Here is a 26484-nt window from a genome sequence, read left to right as displayed (position 1 = left end):
CCTGGCCTTGAATGTCTGCAGGAATGGGGACTCAATCATATCTCTGAACAACCTGTTCCAGTGTTCCACCACCCTAAATGTAAATCTAAATGTACCCTGCTTCAGCTTAAAACCATTGCCCCTTATCCTAGAGCTACATGCATTTACAAACAGTCCCTCCTCAGCTTTTCTGTACATACCCTTCAGGTCTCCCTGAAGCCTTCTCCAGACTGAACAGCACCAACTCTCTCAGACTGATTTCATAGAGAGATGCTACAAGCCCTCTGATCATCTTTATGGCCCTCCTCTGGACCTCCTCCAGCAGGTCAATGACCTTCTTGTGCCAAGGACACCCCTTGTTCTGCTGAAGCTCTCCCTCTTCCCCCACAAGGCTGAGTGGAAGGGGAAGGGAGAAGTAAACACCATTCCCCACATTTCAGCTCCTCCAATACCTAAAAGTCCCATCTGCCACTAACTAACCTGACTCTTCTCTTAAGTAAGTAGTGACAGAACAAGAGGGAATGGCCTCAAGCTGCACCAGGGGAGGTTTAGTTTGGGTGTTAGGAAAAAAAAAATAAAAATCAGTGGAAGGGTTATCAGGCATTGGAACAGGCTGCCCAGGGAGGTGTTTAAAGGCCATCTAGATGTGGTGCTTGAGGATATGGCTTAGTAGCAGAGTTCTTGTCCTGTTGTTTGGGTTTGGGGAGAATCACAGAATTGTTTTGATTGGAGAAGATCCAACCATCAAACCAACACAACCGTGGCCATTAATCCATGTCCCAAAGTGCCATGTCCACAGGTTTCTTGAACATCTCCAGGGATGAGGACTCCACCATCTCCCTGGGTAGCCTGTTCCAGTGCCTGACCACTCTTGCAGGAAATACATTCTTCCTAATCTCCAACCTAACCCCCCCTGGCACAATTTCAGGTCATTTCTTCTCCTTCTATCACCCGATACTATGGAAAGAAACTGACACCCACCCCACTCCAACCTCCTTTCAGGGAGTTGTAGGGAGTCACAAGGTCTCCCCTCAGCCTCCTTTTCTCCAGGCTGAACAAGCCCAGTTCCCTCAGCTGCTCCTGACCAGCCCTGTTCTCCAGACCCTTCAGCAGCTTCGTTGCCCTTCTCTGAACCTACTTCAGCACCCCGATGTCCTTTGTGGATTGAGGGGTCCACAACTGACCCCAGTCTCGGAGGTGTGGGCTCATCAGTGCCACAGTGGACACCCGCAGGAGCTGGGGTGCGCACCCCGCTGCCGATCGTGCGGAGCGGGGCGGAGCGGGGGCGGAGGTTGGTTGGGGGGGGGGGCGGGGGGGGGGCACATGCGCCGTACGCGCACTGCGGAGCGGAGCGGAGCAGCGCGGGGAGCGCGGCGGCAGCCGCAACCCTGCACAGCCCCCGCGGGGCTGCTGCGGAGGGGCGACATCGCAACCCCAACCCCCCCCCCCGCCCAAGGAAAAACGAAACCCGGCGGCGGTGAGCGAGGGAGGGGTGCGGGAAGGATGCGCATGGCTCGGGGCGGGGGCATGAACCTCAAAATGGGGGAGCTTGCAAAGAGGACATCGGGGAGGTGATGGGGGGATCGTTGTACTAGGGTTCTTCATGGGTTTGCATCATTTTGGAGGGGGGCATCCTTGCATAGAGGAGTATCCCCCATCGCTCTGCATTCTTGGGGGGAGCGGTAAGCGGGTTGCCTTGCATCCTTAACCGGGGGGGTGGGTGGGTGCCTCCCCTGGTTTGTACCTTTGCATGGGGTGGGGGCCTCTCCACTGGTTTGCACGCCTGCACGGATTGGGGAGGGGTGTGTGTGGGGGTGGGTGTGTGTCCATCTTTTGGCACCCTTGCATAGAGTGGAGGGTGTCCCCACCACTTTGCATCCCTGTTTTGCAGGGGTGTCCTCCATAGCTTTTTTTTTTGGGGGGGGGGGTCGGGGGGTGGGAAGGGGAGAAGGGGTTGTGCATGTCACTTTGCACCCTTGCATTAGGAGGGGGTTCTTCAACCTGGTTTCCATTCTTTTGTGGGGGGATTCCCTTCTCAGTTTGCACCTATTCATCGCGGGCGGGGGGCGGGGGGGGGGAGTGTCCTTTACATGGGTGCATGTCCGGCTGCCTGGGTATCCTCAAATTATTTGACAGCACCATGGTGCTCTGGGCCTCTTTGAATCTTTTGGGGTAGGGGGAGCTTTGATTTGTATCTCATATGAAGGAACCTTACCAGATTTAAAACCTGGTAAGGTGGAGGGGAGGGGGAAATCAGGTCTCTTTGCATGGCAGGGGGTGTGCTGTCACTTTGCATTCCTGCATGGAAAGGGAGGTACCTGGCTGCTTTGCATCCGTGCGTTGGGGAGGGGGTGGAGTGGGGGAAGGGAGGGGGGTGCATCACTTTACATCCTTGCATCTTAGGGAAGGGAGGATCCACCACTGCTTTTCATTTTTACATCACTGTGGAGGAGAAGCTGGGCAGGGAGAGGCACCTGCAGCCTGCATAGGGCAGGTCTGCCCACCCTCTGGGTGCAAAATTGGGAGTGGGGAGTGTCACACAGCCTGGTATGAGGCTGGGGAATCAGAGGGAACAGGGCCAAGCAGGGCAGAAGGATGGTGGCACCTGTCATGTGTGCCCCCACAACGCCACCCCCGAATCAGCCTTGGGCTCTCCCTGAGATTTGGGGCAGTCCCTGGGATTCGAGGTCCCCCCATTACCACCTCCCCCCCCCAGCACGGGGCACCCTCAGATGCAGGCTGTAGGCAGGCACACCCCCTTTAAGGATGCCATGTCTGGGGCCTCCACATGCTCGGTGATTCAGCTACTTGCAGTTTTATGGCTTCAAACCGGAGTTGTGGCTGCCTCGTGGTGGTGTCAGCAGGATGGAATACCTCTGGATTTAGATGCTCTGCCATCCAGTTTGTGGCTGCTTTGTCTGGGGCTGCCTGGCACACGCTGCCAGATCCGCTGCTGGACACGAGTCTGGAGCAGGGAAGCACAGGATCTGGATGTATGGACAGATTTGAAAGAGCAGAATTAATAATTCATCTCCCAAACTTCAGCATGCTCCTTGTTTGCTGCATCTCCTTGCCTGGATTTTAGAGAGGTTTCTGGTTTCATTTGGGGAAAAAAATAGGTATTTTGGTGGCATTTCTGCATCCTGGGAGCATCCACTGTGACAGATGGAAGAGCTTGGTGGAGAGGGGAGGGTGAAGACAGCAAAATTCATCTGGCAGCTAGAAGGTTAATGTGCACTATGCTCTTGAGCATTCCAAGGGCTCTTACACACAACGCCTGTGATGCAACTTAGACCCCAAATGTCTGCTCCTTCTCCGAGGAGCTGAAGCCCACAGAGAAAACTCGAGCTGAAGCATATTTTGCTTCGAGCTGTCATCTCCCTTGGCCCAGTTCTGAACCAAAAAAAGATGCTCAGCCTCCATTTTATGGTGGATGACAAATCAGCTGCCGACGCCAAGATCTTGACAAGTTATGAACAACAGCCCTCCAGCCAAAAAGTGTTAAAAGAAATTAAAAAGAATCTTCTTTTTGCAGAGCTGCTCATCCCAAAAGCCACCCTCTGAGCTGCACCCCACGGGTGTGAGCTGCAGCATGTCTGAGCTGAGAGGATGCTCTCTAGGCAGGAGCTGGCCCCACTGCCCTAAATCCCACTGAGATGTTTGCAGGGCTGCACGTACAGCACGGGAAGGGAAGGGATCACCCGGGCACATAGCAGGGAATGGCAGGGGAGCTGGCTGGGAATGCTCTGTGGCTGGAGATGCTGGTCCTGTGGCTGTTCCCAAAGGGAATGAGCACTGGGTTTCCAGCAAGACCCTTGTTGCTCTCTGAGGGTTTCCTGGTTTTATCAAAGCGCCTTCTATGTTGGGGAGAAAAAGGCTGGTTTGTTCAGCAGCGTCCTGCTCACGCCAGCCAGCCAGAGAGATCCTTCTGTTAATGAGCTGAGCACAAAAGGGGAGTGGAAAAACCTCCATTGAAGATTTTCCTTTGGTGATAAAGAGTCGTTAAAAACAACGCATGATTCCTGGGCCAGCAGGGATCTTTTCCAGCCAAAACAGAGCTGGTATCTGTGGTGGTTCCCACCGCTTCATGCTCTGGCTCCTCCTTTGAAGATCAAGGCTGCTCCCAAGGCAGTCCTAGCACGGGAGCCATGCACAGAGCAACTGAAGGATGGCTGAGATAACACAGTTTCATCCACACCTTGTAGCCGTTGCTTCATCCCTTCAGCATCAGGGCATCACTTTCCATCTTGGGCAGGGAGAATGCACCATTGCTTTTCATTTTCACATCACTGGGGAGGAGAAGGTGGGCAGGGAGGGGCACCTGCAGCCAGTGTAGAGCAAGGCTCACCACCCCCTGGCTGAAAAATTGGAAAGTGGGGGCCACTGGGGGCATCACACAGCCTGATATGAGGCTGGGGAAGCAGAGGGGGAACAGCACCAAACAGTGCAGAAGCATGGTGGCACCTGCCGTGTGTAACCCCCCACCCTGCCATCCAAAGTGGTATTGCATTTGCATGGGATTAGTTTGTATCCAAAGCAGAGGTGGCAGTGGGTCTGCCCAGAGTTTGGCAGCAGATTATGAGGAGTAAGAAGGACCTGATGAAGTGACCCTCACCTCCCAATGTGGAGGAGTACTGAGCACTCCCTGATTCTGAGAAATCAACTGACAGAGCCCAAGCCCCGCATCAAAACACATAGGAAACACCTACCTGAGAACCCACTTGCCAATGTGGTGCTTGTTAGTTGCCTACCTGTAAATCACAGCATCATTTAGGTTGGAAAAGACCTTTAAGATCATCAAGTGCAACCACCAACCCAGTGCTGCCAAGTCCAAAAGAAAAGACATGGAAAAAAACCTGTGAAGGAGTCTGGTTGTTTGAAACCAGCCCTGCAGCAGGACGAGCTTTTTATCCCAATCCCGAGGTAAGGAGGCTGTTGCATTTATGGCATCCTCCTAAGCAGGTTTTTTTGGCAAAGGTTGCTGTTGCAGAGAGCCTTCAGAGGCGTTTGTGATTTAGAGGCAATTTAGTCAAGTGCTGTTCCTAGAGCTGAAGCATTCTGCAGTGGAAGAAAGGGGGTGAAAAAAAGAGAAATAAATAAAAATAAACCCTGTGGCATTTGCTAATAAAACTCTTCAGGAATATTTTTAGCTGTGATTTAACATTGTGTTGCACTTTGCTGGGAAGTGTTGGTTTGTTGAAGCCTCCTAGCAGTTGTGAGCTATGGTGGAGCTGCCTTTGGCTGAGTGAGCAGAGGAGGGGGGCTGCAGATGGACTGGAGGAGAGGTGTGGGCAGCACTCCCAGCCAGCGTGGGTGACGTGCCTCGCCTTCCCGGTGGGGCACAGGGCACCAATTTGGCCCCAGCTCTGGCAGTAGTGCAGCTCTGCCCCAGGACTCCCTCCTCCCTTTGGCTAGAGGAACTGACCCTTTCCCTGCGATCACAGCTCAGCCCAGATCTCTTCTTAGCAAATATTCCTCTCTGCCACTCAGAATGTGGGCTGAGACTTCTCAATTCATTTCACATGTGCTGCAGGAACAGCAAGTCCACAGTCCTGGCTTCCAGTCTCCCCCAACCCAGTAACTCGCAGATGGAGGACCACAGGCTGCATCCCAAGTCCTGGGGCTTCTCAGTTCCTAATTCTTTGCCGTGAGGTGTGCTCCCCTTTCTTGCTCAGGATGGGGCTGGGATCTTTTCCCTGGTCCCAGACCATTTGTGAAGCTAGACTTCTGGCCACAGAGGTCTCAAGAATGAGCCAGGCAACAGCATTGCTTCTCCATGCCCATCATCCTCAGTGCAATCACAAATTTACCCTCACTGGTTTATTTTAAGCAAGGGAAATGCTCAGAATCCAGCCACTTTTGATATATTTAATTAACCTCCAGACAGAGGCTTTGGAGTGATTCTCAGCTTCCCAGGGAGCAGTGACATTTGTCGTGCTGGTTGTGCTCACAGCCATTTGGGTGAGCAGCAAACTCAGAAGTGGTCACAGATGCATTTGGTAAATTAGAGCAAGGAGCCCATGCGGCGCAGCTCACACTCCATTTTGTGTGAAGGAAAGCAGCAGATCTGGTCCAGCTTTAGCAAGCAGGTTTCTCCACGTTGCAAAGAGCCACCTCCACAGTTTTCACTGGTTGATTTTTCTTCTGAGACACCAAAGCTTTAGCACCTATAGGCTCTGTTCTCCATCCTGAGGCTGCTCATAGCCCACAGTCAAACATCTGGGGTGGAGAAGCAGGAGTTTAGGGAGGTTGCTCCTCATCCATTAGGTAGCTGCTGGTGGCACTATCTGTCCTCTGCACATTTGCCCTGTTGCTCCTTGAACACTCCTGGACCAATTTCCAGCACACTTGGTGGCAGTGCTCCACAAATGAGCAACTAAAAACCCTGCTGCTTTTGCAGCTCCCACTTATTTCTGTCTGCTCAGACATTGCATGGGATCCTTCCCAGGGATCCTTCCCAGCCCTCTTCTGTACCAGCTCTGCCCTGCCAAGCTCCACAGGATGAGCTCCTTCAGGCACCTATGAGCCAGCTGAGTGTCACATCCACCTCTTGTCCTCTTCCTGACTCCAGAGGTGTTTTTTGAGTCTCCTTTCAATACTTCAGGACTGCCTTGTGTCTCCTTCTCCCTCCTACCCCTGCAGCACTTACTCTCCTCACCATTCCCAGTCAGCCTGCACCAAAACACAGGTGTCTGTCCTGAGCAGGCACTAGAAGATCTGGCACTGCTGATATTTACTTGTGAATTTCTATTCCAGGAGAGTAGATTGTCCATACACCTCCTCAAGGGTTTTGCACTACTCTGGCTCCTGGCATCCAACCAAAGCTTTTGCTCTATTGCATAATCCTCCAGTTCCTGGTAGTGTCTGGTCCTCAGGGCACAGCAGCGCCCTAGGGAGCCCAGTTTGGGTAAGAGGTTTGGCTGTAAGCGTAGAGCAAACAGACTGGCTCCAAGGCTTGTCCCAGAACTGAGCTTAGCTGTAGGGTTGATGCAAACTGCCAAATTTAAGGCGTTTGTCATGGCTGTGCTCAGTGCACACTTACCCACCTTCTCCCCAAATCCAAGCTCAGGGTTTCCCTTGGTTGTCTACACACTGTGAATTAGGTTCCCCTTGGCCAAGCTCAGCTGCTGCTTCACCCACAATCCAGCCATGCTTCAGTATCATCACACAAGGTATTGATGATACCTTGATGGCTGATGTTTTTGCAAGCTGGTGGTGTAAAGCATGGACATCCTTCCCAGCCAGCTCTGCTCATCTCTGCCATAAGTCCATGCCCAATGCAGGCTTTTCCTGTGGGGAGCAGCCAGCCATAGAAAGCAAACCCAGAAATTGCCTTCTGTTCCACCTTGGTCCAGTGAAGAAGTGTGACATCAAGGGACTTCTCTCTCATGCATTATGAATCATAGAATCATTTAGGTTGGGTAAGACCTCTAAGACCATCAAGTTCAATGATTAACTCATAACAGCCAAGCACACCACTAAACCATGTCTCTCAGCACCATATCTACACAGCTTGTAATTCCCTCCAGGGATGATGGCTTTGCTTCCATGGAAAGTGAAGCAGGACACTGGGGCTGAGACTGCAGGTGTCAGGCACTTACCAAACCAAATATCTGTCTTGGAGGTTAACCAGCACCTGAGAAACATTTGTCACCCAGCCTGTCCTTCCCTGCAGGGCCATACAGAGCAGGCATGATCCTTTAGGCCACTTTAGATCCTGACAGTGAAATCCAGCTTGGCTTTGCAAGCCACAGCTTAATCACCTGCCCAGTGGGAGAGAACAAGAGGGTTTAGAGACTCAGTGAAGGTGAGGAGACAATTTTGTACATTAAATATTATCACAAAGGAAATAAGGAGCAGTGGCCAGATGCAAAACTCCATTTTGTGTACCCTCTTATGAAACAAGGTGCTTTCCTGCCCCTAAGGACTTAAGCTGACAGATGTGGCAGCTGCTGAGATGAAGGGTGACATCTGAAAGGACCCAGCTGTAGGGATCACCTGTGAGCCAGCATCTGCAAGTCACACTGTGCCAGTCTGGTCTGCAGGGATCAGGGCTTGACAGTGGTGGTCTGCAGGCTTCTCCTGCATGGTCTGGGAAATCAGGGGCTGCTCTCCACTAGCACCAATAGCTCTAGGGTTTGGAATGCTGCTGTCAATTTTCTGATTGTTTCTTGGGAGAAACCACATACCCACCTTCTTCCCCTCTTTAGGTCTGGCCCTGCTGGAATGAATTTCAGACCTCAAATCCTTTTTTTTTTCTTCACTCTCTTATGGGCTCCCCATGGGCAATGGAGGTGAGGGTGGCCCTGATTCATCCTGGCCTCTCTGCACCAGGACAAAAAGCCCTGGGTCCTGAAGGCCGTGTCCCAGGCGGGTGCTGAGAATGGCTCTTTGTTCTCTGGTTCTAATTACTGGGCCCCAGCAACGTGTTAATCACTCTGCTCCACGTCATCCCATCCCTGCATCCGCTGCTTGGCGGGGAACCCCCCGCAGAGATGTGCCAGGGCTCAGCCTCCAAGTGTGGGTTTTGAGGTGACACATCAAAGCGAGCTTGGGATGAAGCTGCTGGTGTTGCTCACCTCTTTACACAGCCCTGGGAGATGTTCAGGGGGTGCCCAGAAAGGAAGGTTGTATGTGACCAGGGTAGGTGTCCATCCAGGGCTTGCAAACTCCATCACTGTTTTCTCAGCTGAAAAATAAGCAGCTGGCAGAAGCCTCTTGGTGTTTGTTTTGTTTTTGCTTTTTTTTTTTCCTTCTGAGCCTGGGGCAGTACCAGCCCTGTCATCCATGTGTGGTGGCTTTGAGACACACTCTTTGCTTTGAGCCTGAAGCATTGTGTGACCCTATGGAGGGTTCAGGGCTGGGGTCCTTCCCACGGCACCTGGACTGCGCTGGGGCAGAACAGAGCTCATCCAGTCACCCCCAGCATGGACAGACCTGCGAGCACAATCAGCCCTTTGGGAACCTCCATCTGAGTGATGCAGAATCCAGTTTTGGGCTCTTTCATGGAGGGAACTTGCATTTGCATTTGAAAACTGCAGAGGAGCTGGCGGGGGACGAGGGCACTGGCCGGGTGCTATCAATGGAAAACTGTTCTGCCAGAAAGTGTGAGCACTGCAGACTGCTGGCTCCAGCCGTGGTCAGAGCTGCTGGGGGGCAGTGCTCAGCTGCTCTGCTCCCAGCTATCAACAGCTCTGCCTAGAAGCTGGTTCTTCTCTGCTGCCAAAGCAGAGTGGGGGTTTGTGAGAGTGGGGTGGTGTCCAGGGTGTGAAACAGCAGGGACTCGGGTGGCTGTGTTCAGGAGCTGGGAAGGCTCTTTGTGTTGTCCAATTGTCAAATCACCAATTCATGGTGATTTGAGTGCTCAAACCCTCCAGTTTGCCTTTGCAATGGGTGTGGAGCTGAGGCCTGATGTGTCATGTAAGACTCCTTTCTGCAAGCCTTTGGGGTTACTCCCTGCTTTGTGCCTCTCTGCGTCCCTGGTCCCAGGCTGCAGCACCTTAGGTGATGCCACCAGAGAGAATAAATTCTACATTTCATTGTCTTTTCCCAGCCTGTTTCATACTGCTTGCCCTTCATGAGGGTAACCTGCCCCAGTGTCCTCCATATCCCACCACAGAATCATGGAATCATAGAATGTGCTGGTTGGAAGGAACTTCTAGAGGTCATCCAGTCCAACCCCCTGCAAGAATCAGGGACAGCCCCAGATAGAGCAAGTTGCTCAGAGCCCCATCAGGCCTGACCTTGAAAGCTTTGTGTTCCTCTTTACTAAGAGAGGAAAGATGTCTACAATCTGAAGAGAAACCAGAGTCCATCCTTTATCCTTCCTCATCAGCTCCCATGAGTGCTTTCACTGGAGGTGAGGCCATCAGGTGTGGGCATCTCCCTACCTCTCCTTGAGCTCTGTAGAAAATGAACCATCCAGGGGTGTCAGCAGATTGGGGACCACACAGGGATGCTGCAGGAGTCATGGAGGGATGCTGACGGACCATGCAGGGATGCTCTGAGGCTTACAAAGGGATGGTGATGGGAGCATGCAGGGATGCTGGGGGGGGGGTCACAGAGGGATGCTGTGGGGAATATGCAGGGTGTGCTGGCCACAGCAGCTTGCCTGGGTGCAGTGCATGCGCAAATAAAACCCCAGAGAGCTCTGCAGTCAGCTGGAAGTAACAGCATTACGAGCTGCTCACTTGCTTCTGGCTGCTCTTTGGGTTGGCTGAGGCCTTTTGGGGTCAGCTGAAGGGCTGCAGCATGTGAGGGTTTGCTCCTGGTTTGAGCACAGCTCCAGGAAGGTACATGGGAAAGGCTCTCTGGGCATATCAAAGCAGCACAATGGTAGGGACAAGGCCTGGCGCGATCCCCATCTCCGTAGAATCATTAAGGTTGGAAAAGACCTCTAACATCAAGTCCTACCTTCTGTGCAACATCTCCACAAGACATCCACATACTCACTGGCACCTGGAGCTTTGCACCCACAGAGCATCCCCTGTGTGGAAAAGCCTTGGTTGGTGCTGTGTGCACTGCACCCTCCATATCCCAGTGTGGGAAGGATGAGTCCCTGGGCAGAGAGCAGAGGGAAATAGGGATAAAAAAGAAGCAAATGGCAAAAGCTGTGTATTTTCTAGGTTTTCTTTCTTCCTTGCCCAGGAGAAGTGTGAGGCCTCACCAGCAGCATGCCGCTGGTGAAGAGGAACATCGAGCCCCGGCACCTGTGCCGGGGAGCTCTTCCTGAGGGGGTGACAAGTGAGCTGGAGTGTGTCACCAACAGCACGCTGGCTGCCATCATCAAGCAGCTGGGCAGCCTCAGTAAGTCACAACAACACAGTGACCCTGGTGTGGGGTGGGGATGGGGAGGAGGGATGGAGTGGTGGGATGTTGGTGAGATTCTGGTGGGCTGCCATGGTCGCGTGTTTCAAGTGCAAACACAGAGAAATGGGGTCTGTGTGGGAGCCACCCTTAATTCAGAGGGAATTCCCCAGTTAATCAAACAAGGAGGATGCTCAGGGCCAAGCCTGGTGATGTGAAAATCATAGAATTGTTTTGGTGAGAAAAGACTTCTATGATTATGAAGTCCATCAAGCCCAGCACCACCATGGTCATTAAACCATGTCCCAAAGTGCCATGTCTACAGGTTTCCTGAACACCTCCAGAGACAGTGACTCCACCACCTCCCAGGGCAACCTATTCCAGTGCTGGGTCCTTCAATAGCTGGTCTGTGTAGTGGGGAATGGAAATCTTGGCCAGAAATAGGAAGCTCAGGTGAAGATTAAAAAACCCCAACCTATTATTTTTATGATAAGGAGAGATCAATATAAAAGGTCTAAATTTTCAACTTTCTGCCCTGGGACTGATTCCAGCAAGAAAGGGGAGGACCAAGGCACTGCACACCCCAGTGTGAAGGTTTAATAAGGGCAAACAATTTCTCTGCCTGAATATCAACTGAGAGAGAGAGAAATGCAGTCCCTCCAGGGCTCTCCCCACCTTTTCCCCCACATTCAGAAAGAAATTATTCTTGAAAACACTCCCAGAAAAATAAACCCTGAATTTAGGGAGCTGCTGGAAGCACCCATGGATGCTCAGGTCATAGCTACCTTGTCCAGAAGAAGAGATCAAATTAAAATGGACAAGCTGAGCAGATATCAAACATACCTTGAGCTCAGGAGCTGTTTGGTACATGGTTTTGGAGGAAACCTTGAGGAACTGGGGTGCTGGGCCGGAACGGGTCCTGTAGCCTGCAGGTGTCAGCAATGCTCTGCTCAGCCCAGAGGTGGTAACAGTCCTAATCAAGCTGTCCAAGCGATGCACCGAGCACTGCAGGAAAGTATCTGCTAAAATGAAACAAGCTGGGGCTTCTGCCTGCTCTGGCACTCTCCCCACTTCCCTGCTTTCCACGTTTCACCTTCATGGCTGGATTTCTGCAGATGATGCTGGATGGCCAGGTAGTGTGGTGATGGTTGGGGTTTTGTGCCTGGTAGATCTAAAGGCTTCTTAGGATGAACATCATAGAATGGCTGGATTGGAAGGTCATCTACTCCAACCCTCACCACTGCAGTAAGCAGGGACATCCCCAACTAGATCAGGCTGCTCAGAGCCCCATTAATCTTGATCTTAAATGTCTCAGGGATGGGGCCTCTACCATCTCAGTGAGCAACTTGTTCCAGTGTTCCACTACCCTCAGAGTAAAGAGTCATCACCATGGTTTGGTGCCTCCCACCCACAGGTACTGCTCTTGCTGACAAGGATGCTCGTGTGTGTAGGACAGGTGGCTTGTGCTCCTCTCCTTCCATGCAGCTCTTTGCCAGGTCTGGGAGAGGATGAGGCTCAGCTCCCAAAAAAACAAGGCTTGAGAAGACCTGTGGTCCAGGGGATGGGCTGGGAGAGGGCTGCCTGCCACCCTTCCCTGTGACCAGTTTTTGCTGTCCTCTGCCAGGCAGGCACGCAGAGGACATCTTTGGTGAGCTGTTCAATGAAGCCAACAGTTTCTACATGCGGATGAACTCACTGCAGGAGAGGGTGGACCTGCTGGTCATCAAGGTGACACAATTGGACTCCACCGTGGAGGAAGGTGAGGGACCTGGGCTACTTTGGGATGATGGCTGGGTGCAAGTGGGTGGGAGACACATATCCAGGGTGAGACCACCTGTTGTGCCTGGTTTGGGGGTGTGAGGTCACCCCTATATTTCATCTCCTTCCTGCACCCCCAGTTTCACTGCAGGACATCAACATGCGGAAAGCCTTCAAGAGCTCCACAGTGCAGAACCAGCAGGTTGTGTCTCGCAACTCCATCCCCAACCCAGTGATGGAGATGTACCAGCGCTGCGACAAGCCCCCACCGCTCAACATCCTCACACCCTACAGGTAGAGTGGCTGGGGCATCCCTGCTTGGGGACACCAAGGGCATCCTGGGCAGTTCTGGGGAGCCCTTTCCAGGAGAGGCATCTGGAGATGCACCCTGTTTGCTGCTTGGTGAGGGCTGAGAGGCTGTTTTCTCTGGTTGGTGTGCCATCATCTCCATTTGAAAGGCACTTGGGATGAGCGACCCCATGCAGTGGCACTGCAGGTAGTGACCACGGTGTTGGATGTGGTTGTGGTGGGGCAAGAGCTTATGGCCTGTGATCATATCTAACCCACCACTCAGTGGAAGGAAGGTCTTCTCCTGTGGTGGATAACTCTTTTCCCACCCCTCAGGGATGACAAAAAGGATGGCCTCAAGTTCTACACGGACCCCTCATACTTCTTCAACTTATGGAAGGAGAAAATGTTGCAGGCAACAGAAGATAAGAGAAAGGAGAAGCGCCGGCAGAAGGTAACAAGCAGTTGAGGGACACTGGGTAGGGCTGGAGCTGTCCAGGACTTGGGGGACCATCACCTTCTTGGTGCATCCCATGTGCTCCTTCCTGCTGTGACGGGTGCATCGTGATGTTCCCTGAGTACCTACCACGGACAGTCCTAAGGAGCTGGGCTGGAGATGGAGCCATGGTTTCTGTGTGTCCCCAGGAGCAGCGGCTGGTGGAAGACTCCACCCGAGAGGTGAAGAAAGTGAGGAAAGCCCGAAACCGGCGCCTGGAGTGGAACATGATGGCGTATGATAAAGAGTTCCGACCCGATAACAGGTTCTCACCATCCCCCTATCACATGGCGTCATCGGAAGGATCACTGTCCCCAGATAATAGGCAGGTTTCACCTACTGCATGTTTAGCTCACTGCCTCTCCTTTGCTTTTCTGTTCTTCTCCATCTCTGGGAGACGTGCTGCCTGCAGCAGGGCTGGGGTGATAAGCTGTAAACCCATAGTAGGTTCATAGACAGTCCCAGGATTCACATCCTGGACCTCAGGAGCAGTCTAGGTGTGAGAATGCTAAGGGAAGAGGCTACCTCGGCTCTCTTGGTGTCCATGTCCCCTCCCCTGTCTCTGCTTTCTTGTACATCTGTATTCTTGTGGGAATTTTCTGTTTTATTGTCTCAACAAGAGCACAAGGCTTGTGAGGAGCAGCTGATGGGACTGGGGTTGTTCAGCCTTTAGAAAAGGAAACTGGGGGAAGATCTTCTGGCTCTCTTTAATTCCCTGAAAGGAGGTTGGAGCCACTTTGGAGGTTGACCTCCCAAGGAACAAGCAATAGGACAAGAAGAAACGGACTCAAGCAAGTTGTACCAGGGGAGGTTTAGGTTGGACACGAGGAACAATTTCTCATGTAAAAGGGTTGTCAAGGCCTGGACCAGGCTGCACAGGGTAGTGGTGGAGTCCCCATCCCTGGAGAGGTTTCAGAGCTGTGGAGATGTGTGCTGAGGGATGTGGTTTGTGGTGATCTGGCAGTGCTGGGTTAAGGGTTGGGCTTTATGTGCTTAACATTCTCCTGCAACCAAAACAATTCTGTGATTCTAACTGCAAAATACCCCCCAAACCTATGTCCCTCTGACTTTCCAACCCAGCCATCCCTGCTCACAGGAGTACATCCGTGAGCATCATAGAATGTTTTGGGTTGGAAGGGACCCTCAAAGGTCATCTACTCCAACCCCAGGGTTTTCCTGTGCCATAGATCTTATGCATCAGATGTGGCTGACCACTCGTACCCGGCAAGCCCCAACCACCCAGCACAGCTGCTGGCCCCAGCATCCCACCTGGCCCCAGCTGAGCACAAGGAGGGGGTGCTGGTGGCTGCCACCCCCCAGGAGCACGTCTACCGCCCGGCAGTGGCAGCGGGCAGCCGGCAGAACAGCCTCAACCGCCTCCAGCAGCCCCACGCACCACAGCCCCCAGAAGCTATCCTCAATGGGCCGAGACCTCACTTAGTCAAGGATTATGGGTAAGGCTTCTTCTGCCTCTTCTGTCCTGGTGGAGGCATGTCCAGGGAAGGAGGGGCTTGGTGGGGGTCTAGAGTCCCCAGTTTATGGACTGACGTATCGGTGAGAGGTTGCTCTATAGCCACCATGCTCTGAAACTGCCAGTGAGACCTGAGGCTGAGCCAAACAGAAACATATTTAGGGTAACCTCAACCCAAAGGGACAAAGTGGATGGAGAGGACCATTTTTGCATTGACTGCTTTCCAACCACTACATGCCCCATAGCCCATCCAACCAGCAGAGCCCCCCCAGCCTCCATGGGGCTGAGCTTACCTGAGGGTCCAGAGCAAACCAAGCCACAGCTCAACTGGTCAATTCCTGGGATGGGTGGCTGGTACTCAGGATGTGTGGTAGGTGCCAAGGGTGGATGGTGGGTATCCAAGATGGATGGTGGGTGCTTGAGGTGGGTAATGAGTGCCCAAGAAGAATGGTAGGTGCCTGGGATTGGGTGGTGGTTACACAAAACAGGTGGTGGGTGCTATTGTTCCTTGTACCACTGACATGGCTTTGCCCTCCCATTCCAGCCCGCAGCCAATGCCAATGGCAGAGTACTTCGTGCCCCCTGCCCCACCACCACCACCTCCTGTCATCCCCTCTGCTCAGACTGCCTTTGACAGTCCCATCTCAGCTCCCCCTGCACTGGCCCCTGGCTCAGCTGCTCCCCCATCCTACGCACCCTCACCACCCCCTGCACCCCCTGGTCCCTATTCTGCTTCCCCGCCGCAGGCCGGCCCCATGGGACCCCCGGTGGCCCCACCCCCCCCGCCGCCCGGTCCCCCTGCCATCTCCGCTTCACCTGCACACTCGGCGTCACCGCCGGCGCCTGCCATGGAGCCCCGGAAGCCGCAGATCCCACTGATGCCCATGAGCGATGCCCGGAGCGACCTGCTGGCAGCCATCCGTAGGGGTAAGTGGTGGCATTGGTAAGCAGTGCTGCTGTCGTGGTGGCAGAGTATCTCTTGGTGTGGGGTTGGGTGCTCCTGGCTTTGTTGAGTGAAAGATGAGCCCTGGGTGACCAGGTGCTGCAGCCCTGAAGCAGGCTGCCCAGAGAGGTTGTAGGGTCTCCTTCTCTGGAGAATTTTAAAACCTGCCTAGAGATTGTGATCCTGGCTAGCCTGCTCCAGGTGATCCTTGGTAAGCAGATGATCTCCAGAGGTCCCTTCCAACCCCTACCATTCTATGATTCTATGGGTGCCTCTAAAGCTTTCCCTCTTTCCCTGGCACAGGAATCCAACTCCGGAAAGTCCAGGAGCAGTGGGAACAAGAGGCCAAAAAAGAGCCCGTGGGCAATGACGTGGCGACGATCCTGTCCCGCCGGATCGCGGTCGAGTACAGCGAGTCCGACGACGACTCCGAGCTGGACGATAACGAGTGGTCGGACTAAGGGGCCCCGGGGCTGGGCTGGCATGGAGCTCCCAGCTCTGTCCCAGGTGTGTATAGGCGCCTTCCCCACTCCTCGGTGCCAACGAGTGCGGGTGGCCCTGCTCTTTGAGGAGCTTTGCTTTTACACCATGTCCAAAACCCTTCAGGCAGCAGCACTGGTAGGATCCACCTCGGAGGCAGTGAGACCAGAAATTAGCAGCATCTTCACATGTAATGAGTTCAAAACTGCTCTGAAAGCCTGTTGGTAGGATTAGGCTGGGTTTACACCTGGAGCAAGACAAGAGTGTGCTTTGCTAGAGAAGGGAAGCCCAGAGGTAGTGGTGCTTTTTCAGCTAGACGTTAAACGTATTTATGAGAAGCTCCTGAAGAAGCAGCCTGATTGCACAACTGGTGCCACCATGGGCCATGCACTTGCTTTGGAGATGATCTGCTTGCCTACTTTTGTAGAATCAGGTAGCTCCAAAAACTATGTGTAGGCATGAGCCTCCTGCCCCACAAAGCAATACAGCACATTTCACAGCAGTCACATAGAGATGGGCGCCATTGAGCTGGCATTCCCTGAAGAAGACCAAGGTGTTGGTGACCTGAGCTAATATCCATCATTAGGACCAGTTTTCTGGGTGAAAAGGATGAAGTTTGAGAGGTTCAACATGTGCTGTTCTTGGGGGGAAAAAGGGGCTGCTGATAAGGAAGCAGAGGTGCCCGTGGAGCTTCCTCAAGCCCAGCTTGCCTTGGTTTTAGGGCTTCACCATTTCAATGTTAATTAAAAAGAACAGACAAAATTCTGCTTTGAGGTAAATTCTCAACTTGCACTTTGCAACCTCACAAACTGCACCCTTACAATTGAGATCAACTCAGACCATGGCACTAATCCTGCCCTGTCCCTGACCACAATTCATTGAAGGCTTTTCACATAGCTACAAAGGGAGGAGATATAGGAAGACAGAGGGAAAGGGGTAAGGAGCGTTGGAAATATCACAGTCAGGAGCGAGAACCAACAGAGAGCTGCAAGAGGTTCTCCACCAGCTGAAAATTGGCCAGGACCAGCCACACTTGCACAACACAGCATTGTGAGGTCTTTTCTTGTGTTTTCATATACCATGAGTCCCTGAATGGGGAAAGCCAAGTCCCCACTTTGCATGCCTTCTGGGGAGAAGCTGGGCTCTGAGCTCACCTGCCCATCTCTGCCAGTAGCCATGGAAGTGATAGCTACAGAAGTAGTATTTTGACAAGAAGTGACCAGACCTGTAGAGGAGGTGGGAGGATATGGCTGGGACCCAAAAGGCTCAGAGGATGATCCACCCTTAAACTCCCCCTGAGAAACACTAGTGTTGAACAATGCCCCAAGCATCTGCTCATTTTCCTCCTGGTAAGCAACCCTTCATGGCAGGATGCAATGAGCCCCATGGCCAGCTGCTGAGAAACACCCCCAGGAGCTCTCCCTTCCCTTGACAAACACAAAATGGTCTCTTGTCCTTCAGACATGACACATTCTGCATCTCCACACCTGGGCTGAGGGCTGCTAAGTGTGGGGCTTAAATGGAAGAGCAGCATAGGGAAAGCTCCTTTTGACATCAGCTGTGCTGATTATCAGAGCAGGAACTGAGGATGACCAAAGTAGGCAGGGAGATGGTGTACTGCAGGTGACCAGGACACTGCTGATGTTGGTGCTCACCAGGTGCTTTCCTTTCTGACCTCGACCCTCTGAGATACAAAGAACTGTCTGCAAAAGCTTTTGCCTAAAGGTTGGTATCTCCCTGCAGGCAGAGAGTCTCTGTGATGCCCACACAGACTTTCCTTGGCGAGGGCTGTTGGGCCTGGAGCAAGCTCAGAAGAGTCTTGTGAAAGTTCAGTGCAACATCTAAGCAGTCACCAAGCAGTATTTGTTGTGGGGTGGCATTAATAGACACAATGGTGATACTATCAGGGTATGGCAAAGCACTTGACAATCATGGAACTCAGGTCTTGACCACAGACCACATTTGCAGGGCAGATGGACAGGTGGGAGCCTTGGGTGCAGATAGCAAGGTTCACCTCCATTTCCTCACACCTTTATGCTCTTACACCATCCTCTTCACTTTGGGCATCTCAGCACACCCTCCCCATTTGTATCCTGCTTAAGGAAATTCACAGCCAAACAAACCCATTTCACTCATTCAACTCCAAAGCAGGTCAGCAAAACCATAACCTCCTGGCATTGCCCATAGCTTGAAGACATCAGGGATCTGAACTGTCTCAGCTCCACTGAAGCTGTCTTGATAGGAGGGATGGGGCTACCCTCTCCCCAGTGAGATGTCTGCACTGGAGCTCATTGCTCAGGTGTCCTGTGCAGGAACTTGAGTAAAAACTTCTTGCTGTGAGGGTGTGGGAGCCCTGGAGCAGGCTGCCTGGAGAGGTTGTGGAGTCATCTTCTCTGGACATTGTGATCCTGGACAAGCTGCCATGAGTAACCCTGCTGTAGCAGGGGGGGTTGGACACAATCTCCAGATGTTCATTGCCAATCCCTGCCGTTGTAATACTGTGTAGGTGGTAGCAAAGTAACCTGTATAGTCAGCGTGAGCTGTAGACACCCATTTCTGGTCTGGGCACAGTGCAGCTTGCACTTCCCATCTCTTTCCTGGTGGCACCATGATGCAGACAAGCACATGGTGGCACTAAGAGCAATCACGACACAACCATTCCTGCAAGACCAGCTCTGCTGGCAGGCCAACATCTTCAGTGCCTTTTCTTGAGGGGCTCAGCCACTTTTGAGGATGACCATCAGTATTTTAGGTCCATTCATCTGTCTCTTGCCTAGGTGGTTATGACTAACAGCTCCTTCCTTGGGCTGGTCTGGGTTAGCTCTTCTGGGATTGTTTGGGCCATACCACTTAGCACTGGTGGTCTGACCCACATGCTGCAACACTCAGTATTTGGTACATTTGGGACTATTTCTGTGCACTCTTCCAAAAAGTAGGTCGTGCCGCGTTACACAACCCGAAATGCTGGAGTCCTCCTGTGGGATGATGTAAAAGTGGATATTTAAATATTTTATCTAGTTTGGCAGCCATTAAAAATACCATCCAGGTCACAGATGATTGAATTCCTCCCCTCCCAAGTGTACCAGAAGTGGGCTGAGGAGGTTCTCCTCTACATTGAAGGGATCATGTTCCATGTTGAGAATCCTGTGGCAGCATTTCATTGCCAACGGATAATCACAGAGTGCCAAACTGTTAATGAGCCCAACGGATCTCCTGAGATCTCCTCTTCCCATTTTATCTGCTTTCTCCTCCCTGCCAGTTTATGGGGATAGATTAAGATAATAAATAAGACTGCCAACAGGAGTATTGTGTGCAAAGGAACACTGGAGATGGGGGAAGAGTCAATAAAACAGTTTGGTTCTGCATAGAGATGTTAAGTGAAGGGCCTTGAGGCCCTATCAGGAGCACCTTGCACACCTCTGATTTACCATAAAAGGGACATTATGGGGACTGCCCTGCCCATAACACCCCAGTCACTGCCTGTGAGGGCTACATCAGTTGTGAAGTCTGGTCTTCTTCAAGTTCCACGAAGGTTGGTGGAAGTCTAGCAGTGTTCACGTTCTGGCTCAGGTTGCAGTTGCACTCTCAGTGTCTCCCTGATTTTGAGTGAGCATTTGAGCTGGCTTTTGACATAGGTGACTCTTAGAAGATCAGTGTCCTGACAGAATAAAATATTTGGTACCTTCTAACTTTTCACCCTGGACAGAGAGCTAGGGAGGAGCAAGCATCACAGCTGTAGAAGAAGCTCCTGTAGGATATTTGAATCTCAGGAAGGTTTTATTCTATTGAAGAATGTAAGGTCAAAGAGCTTCTCCAGCGAGCTCCATTCACATGGTAGCCCTCAAATTTCCTCCCAGCAATTTTCCCCTCTGTCTCTCTCTTCCAAGACACCCAGCAGCCTGAACAGAAGAGCTTTGCAGCTTCTCCTGAGAGCAAAGCCTGTGTTAACAGCTCAGCTCTAATGCCGAAAGGAAGTGTTGTTTGGAGGGAGGCAGGTTGTACCACTGGAAGCAGTATTTTGGAAGGTGCTTTTTTTGGGCATGCATGGCCAGCAGGGCCACCATGCCATTTCTTTGTGGGTAGAACACAGAGGGCCATGGGAAGCATTCCCCATCATGGGAGAATGGTGGGGAATGATGGCAAGGACAGCATAGGCCATTCCTTTCACCATGATTCCTGTTTTCCCATAGTAGTTATTTAGGGGTAAGGTTTTCCCTGTTGGCGTGTCACTTTACAGATGAAAAACATAAAAGTAAGGACAAGGACTCTGTCCTGAGGAGTTTACACTTTACAGCAAAGACCATATAACCTGCACTGCACTTTAGAAGCCTCAACTGCTCATTCATCCCTGAATTTACCCTCAACTGGGCAGCAGCACCTTGAGAACTCTTGTCCCTTCCCTTAGGTGACCCTACTACCAGCACCACAACCATATCTCCCCTGCTGATGGCAGCAGTGGGGGTTCTTCTGCCCCTCCACTAACCCCACGCAAAAGTGCCTGAGTAAAGTATGAGTTTTATCTCTGACAGAGTTGCCATGCCCTTGGGGTGGTCCCTTCCCCATCCCTGCAGAGCTCTGCTCCTCTGGGATGACCATGCATTGATAGTGCACTCACCCAGGTGCATTGTTGCAGCTACCTGCCAGCACTCGGAGGTGCCCACACAATTCCTGTGATACTCTCCTAACTCACAGGAAGTGTCTTCCTTCCAGTACTTCGACCCAGGCCTAGATTTTGACGTATTTAAATCTTTTGGAGAATCAAGGGGGAGTAGGGAGGTGGGGATTGGCTGAGCTTCCTTTAACAAACCCCAGGTTTTCTAGGGGAAAGCTCTGCTTTCCCCAGGTGAGAACTGTCCTGCATTTTGCTGGGAAAGGAAAGGAAAGAGTCAAGAACCTCAGTGAGGGGTTTGCCCCCCAAAGCCTTCAGTACCATATCCACAGGCAGGGTGGGAGGAGGACACCATCCTGTTGTTGTCACTAGGCTGAAGCAGAGCCCACAGGTTCTCACTGCTGGAAATCCCAGGCAAGACCTGGATGGAGCATGCTTGGTCATGGTATTCCCTGAAGGCAACATTGATGTGCCATTATCAGTATTAATGTCTGTCTTACATTGGTACAGTGCCCTGAGGCAACTGCTGTCTCCATAGCACTACATGATGGTAGATCACTGATGCTTCACAGTCCTATGGGCATCCCCCCTAATAGCTATCTTCCCACAGGTACATCCTTCAGAGCAGCACTCAGAGATCTCTCTAGTCTTTTGCTCTCATTAGGAACAGGTTTAAATCTGCTCTTGGTCATCATGTTTCAGGGCATGCATGAATGAACCTTTCCCTGCACACCTCTCCCACAGCGGCAATGCAATGGGACTCAGCTGGCCCTTCAGGACTTAAAGCCCTTAGCTGTATAGAAAGTGACAGCAGAAGAGGAAACAGCCTCAAGTTGTGCCAGGAAGGCTTAGGTTGGCCAAGAGGAACAATTCCTTCCTAGGAAGGGTTGTCAAACCCTGGCCCAGGCTACCCAGGGCAGTGGTCAAAACCCATCCCTGGGGGGTTTTAAAGCTGTGCAGATGTGGTGCTGCAGCACATGGTTTAGTGGTGACCTGGCAGTGTTGGGCTAGTGGTTTGACTGTATGATCTCCAAAACCCTTTCCAACCAAAAACATTCTGTAATTAGGAGGACAGAAGAAACAAAATAGAAGATAATGTGGTGTTTCAGGTGGGTTATGCACCCATCACTCTGTACAGGAACATCCTCTGGTGGGTAAAACCTGCTGCTGTTCTCCATCCCTGTGCTGGACTAAAGTGCAAGGCATGAGATTGAGCTGGGGCAGAAAGGGGTGGAATTGGATCTCAGGGAAATCTTTCTCAAGGTGAGGATGCAAAAAGCCCTGAAGCAGGTCACAGAGGCGCTACCATGGAAGGTTTTTAAGAAGCAGGTAGGTAAACACCAGGAAGGATCACTGTCTGTGATCCCATGTTGAGCATGGGGATGGTAGAGGTACACATAGTGTATGTCTTCAAACCTGGCTTGGTTGTAAATCTGTCTCACCCCCCCATTCAGACTTGAACACCTATTTTTAGACCTGTCTCAACAGGTTACAAGCCACTACCCACAAGCCAGGGCAACCTGCTTGTCTTCTCCATCAGCTTTGCTACCCTTACTCTGGTTTTGGTGTTGACCCTTGCCTACAATGAAGATAAAAGGTACCTGAGAGGGCAAGATGGGAATTAGCTGCAGAAAACTAGAAAGAACAGCTGTTACTGTTGTATTTCCATGGTTAGAATGCAGCAGCTCTAGCAACCTGTTCATCCAGACCATTTATGGTCCACAGACTGCACAGTATGAACTATGCTGGTGCATTATACAGAACAATTTAAAAGTTATTCTCTGCTTTGGGGGCAGTTCAGTTGAGGAACCTAAAAAATGAACCACCACTCTCCAAAAAACCCAGTAAAGCACAAACAACTTACACATGATTTGTAGAAGGAAAGTCTGCTTCATCTTCTCCTGGACCCTGGGGGGCAAGTCAGACCTAATGTTGCTTCCTGGCTAGCCACATTAAACAAACAAACAAACAAAGGCAAAAAAACACATCAGTATCACCATAACTGTTTCCCAAGGAAACTAGCATCGAAGAGCAGAGCAGGAAGGAGCCGAGTTTCACCCTACAGAAGGAAGTGCTTTTGTTCCTGAAGGCCCCACCCCAGCTCAAGTGTTTTAAATTCCATTGATCTTCAGCTGTTACTGGTGCCTGCATAGGCCTGATGCTTCAGCTGGGAGCACTGGCCCCATAAAAAGTCACTTAGTGCCATAAAAATCTTGCCCTACTAACAAGGCGGACTCTGAGCTTGAAGACATTACTATGATGCTCATTGAGGAGCTGTGGATTTTTCACTGGCAACAGTCACATCTTTCACAGAATCAAAGAGTAGTTTGGGTTGTTGGAGGGGACCTTAAAGATCATCTAGTTCCAACCCATTGCCAAGGCTCAAAAAATCACAGTTAGGAGCATTGACACCCCCTCTTGCCATAACCTCCACCAAAGCTATTTTTATTCTGAGATGTTTCAGGTCTACCTTTAGTTCTGGCCATTTTTAGACAAATGAAGCCTCTCTTTGTGGTGCCTTTCATCTCATATCAGAGCAGATTAGGAAAAAGAGAGATAATCCCCACAAAAAAGTTACCCTTTTTCTCCAAAATGCATTTTTAGGAGCATTTCAAGGCTGGTGGCTTCCCATCTTAAGAGACTTCCTTATTTGGGGGCCACTCGACTTGCCCAGGTGAATCTGAAACCAAACATGAGATTGGGTTGATGGTGAAGCATTGCTGGCACTTTCCTCCCCTCCATTTATGAGTTTGGGTTGACAGTGAAGCATTGCTGGCACTTTCCTCCCCTCCATTTCTGGCTGTGGCATATCACATGTGGGGCTTGGGTCTGGCGTTGCTGTCAGCAGGACTACAGCAGCACGGCAGCTCCTTCCTGACACAAGTGCCTTTACTGAAGGTCCCCATTGCATGGCCAAGGAGTGCAGGGCTCCATGGGGCTGGCGGGCTCACTGAGCTGGGGATGAGGAGAGCATTTCCAAGCATTTCAGCCTGTCCTCACCTGAGTGAGAACCTGGACCCTGAGAGGGACCTGGAGCCCAGATCCTGAGGTGGGATCAGGATGCTGGGATTCCTCCTTCCTTGTGCATGGGCTGTTTGCCTGGCAGCAAGGAAGCAACTTTGGAAGCAGGTCTCAAAGCAGCTTTTCCTCCAATCTTGGCCACCCCAAGGTGTACACACAAACATTGCACCCTTGCCATGGGGACAGACTCCAAGAGGATGTGGTGAGTGTGCAGAAGAGGACAAACCTTATCATTGCATTGTTGCAGAACATGTACTTGCTGGTGGGTTTGCTTCAGGGTATTTGTCTTGCTGCTGCTGTGGGACAACCTTCCTCATCCTCCTGCCCCAGCCCAGGGCTGTTGGGGCAATTCCAACTGCTGTGGCAGGACAGGAGCCATCTTACTTCCAGGTTTTGATCACCTTCAGAGTGAGTAGGACCTCAAGCACTTCTGGGTGAGGCCAAGCATCACAGGAGCATTATTATGGGGGACATTGAAGCAGGTGAGGATCATATCCTATGTCCTGCACCCAGCAGCCTGCGGGCAAGGCTAGCCCAGCCTGGGCTGGGAGTACCTAAGATACCTTAAAACCCCTTCTGTACTACCTAAACCCAGCACCTACAAGCTAAGGAGACCTCCAGGAGCATTGGGGCAACCTAAAACAGAGGATTCATGAAGAGCCAGCTTGATCTAAGGATTTGGAAAACAGTTTTCTCCTCTTTTGGCACTAGCTAATTGTTGCTGGTACAGCATGGAGCCAGGGCTGGGGCCAGTCTTTATGAAGGTTGGCTCCAGCTCTGTGAGGGTGGCATGGAAGGGACAGGGAGGTGGCACCCTGCTGTTGGCTTCCTGGGAGGTTCAGCATTGGTGGGTCTGCCACGATGCTCCTACAAAAGGCTCATTTTTTAATACCAGTAGAAGTATTACCTGTAACCTTCAATTGATGGAAGCAGCTGATGGGAGATGTGTGACACTCCCATGGTGTGTGTGGGGGTCACCTCTAGCAGGCCATCACTTGGTTTCCATTGTTATATAGCTGACATTTACAAGAAGAAGAAGATTTTTTTCACTGTCTAATGGGGTCTTCTAACCGTGTGCACTTAGTCCATAGGTGAATAGATGTTGCTGCCTGTATCTACCTACCATCCCCAGTTGCTACGTGTGAACAAGTGTATTTCTCCCCAGTGTTGTGGGTTCTGCCTGTCGTGACACGGTGACAGAAAGGTAGGGACTACGCTGGCTCGGAGCCTCCTCCTGTACAGTGTAGAGAGGAGACCTGGAACGACCCTGAAGCGCCGCTTGTAACTACATTTGTTCAAAAGATGTCATCTTAATCCCAAACTCCTGACACTTTATGCATGTTGCTAATTAAAACAAAAAAAAAAAAGAAAAAAGAAAAAAAAAAGAGAGAGGGAAAAAGAAAAAATTAATAAAGATTTTAAGAGGTTAAAGTAGATTTGGGTTTTGGCTTTATGTCAGCTTGACCTCGCTGGGTCCCTTTCTTGTGAGTTATCAGCCCTGTGATGCTCTCTTCTCTAGTAAGAGGCCAGGGCACAGAGGCAGAAGCAGCAAGCTCTGATATCTCTACAAGCCTTCATTTGGAGCAGGCAGCTCTCCAAGATTAATTCATTCCCATGGGTATTTAATCCCTGACTGCCTGGGCAATCGGGATGGCTTGCTGATAGCAAGGTCTCCATCCTTGCCTGTGGAAGCTCCAGGCAGCAGGTGCCATTCCTTCTTCCCAACAGAATCACAGAATGGAATGGACCCCTGAAAGTAATTTTGTCCAACCCCCCTGTAGTCAGCAGGGACACCTCCAACTAGATCATGTTGCTCAGGGCCCCAGCAAGTTTCACCTTGAATGTGTCCAGGAATGGGCCTTCCACCACATCTCTGGACAGCCTGTTCCAGTATTTCACCACTCTCATTGTGAAGAACTTCCTCCTATGTCTAGCTTCAAACCATTGCCCCTTGTCCTATCACTACAAGACCTTCTAAACAGTCCCTCCCCAGCCTTCCTCTACATCCCTTTCAGGTACTGAAATGCAGCTCTAAGGTCTCTCCAGAGCCTTCTCTTCTCCAGGCTGAACAGCCCCAATTCCCTCAGCCTGTCCCCTTAGGAGAAATGCTCCAGCCCTCTGATCATCTGGAGCCCCTCCATGAGGCCCATGTCATTCTTGTGTTGAGGGCCCAAGATCTGGACACAGCACCAACGGTACAATCAACATCTCAAGTAGTTCTTATCCTCAACTAGCTCATCCCAGTCCAAACAGAAACACAGAGCCTGGTTGAGGAAAAGCAGAAACCTGTCCTCGACTTGCTTTAGCTGAAATAAAAACACAAGACACGCACAGCATGGCACATACCTGGGACAGGAGCCCAGATCTTCAAAGGTTTTAATTTTCACACCACCCCCCACTTCCCCTTGTTTTTGGATATCCTCTTGACAAATCACTTTAACAGTTTTATTTACAGTAATAAAAATAAATTACTCTTACAGATGAATGTATAATATTATACACAATAGAGATACAGTGCAATACAGCATCGATTTGTTTCCACTCACTCGTAAAGTGCATTGAAGGGGGTGGATTGAACCAGAACTGGATGATAACTGCATTTTTGTCTTTGAGATCAGCGCTCCTGGTCAAAT

At 51.3% G+C, this 26484-nt stretch overlaps 1 protein-coding gene across 3 annotated transcripts; it reads left to right on the top strand.

Annotated features, from left to right (window-relative positions):
- The first annotated feature begins 1388 nt into the window (after positions 1-1388).
- LOC137447951 (actin-binding protein WASF3-like) lies at positions 1389-26314 on the top strand. Of its 3 annotated transcripts, none has more exons than XM_068151968.1 (9): positions 1389-1456; positions 10630-10785; positions 12410-12544; positions 12684-12837; positions 13168-13285; positions 13477-13652; positions 14515-14781; positions 15343-15725; positions 16045-26314. In XM_068151968.1, exons 2-9 carry the CDS (start codon positions 10653-10655, stop codon positions 16200-16202), a joined length of 1524 nt encoding a protein of 507 aa, XP_068008069.1. In that variant the 5' UTR covers positions 1389-1456; positions 10630-10652; the 3' UTR covers positions 16203-26314. The 3 variants fall into 3 exon arrangements, with proteins under 3 accessions (XP_068008069.1, XP_068008071.1, XP_068008068.1); XM_068151970.1 differs by having other exon boundaries at positions 1404-1456; positions 10627-10785; positions 13477-13592; XM_068151967.1 differs by having other exon boundaries at positions 1404-1456; positions 10627-10785.
- Positions 26315-26484: the final 170 nt, after the last annotated feature.

Source organism: Melanerpes formicivorus, unplaced genomic scaffold (genome assembly GCF_026170545.1).
Source record: "Melanerpes formicivorus ecotype bairdi unplaced genomic scaffold, bMelFor1.0.p_v2 SCAF_22, whole genome shotgun sequence".
In the NCBI taxonomy this organism is placed as follows: Eukaryota; Metazoa; Chordata; class Aves; order Piciformes; family Picidae; genus Melanerpes; species Melanerpes formicivorus.
This window is presented reverse-complemented; position numbering and strand designations above follow the sequence as displayed.

What these genes read in the sequence shown, in the direction of transcription:
- LOC137447951 (XM_068151968.1), top strand. Translation starts at nt 10,653, where the DNA reads ATGCCGCTGGTGAAGAGGAACATCGAGCCCCGGCACCTGTGCCGGGGA. An exon ending in CAAGCAGCTGGGCAGCCTCA is followed by an intron (nt 10,786 to 12,409) that starts GTAAGTCACAAC and finishes GTCCTCTGCCAG; the next exon opens with GCAGGCACGCAGAGGACATC. An exon ending in GGACTCCACCGTGGAGGAAG is followed by an intron (nt 12,545 to 12,683) that starts GTGAGGGACCTG and finishes CTGCACCCCCAG; the next exon opens with TTTCACTGCAGGACATCAAC.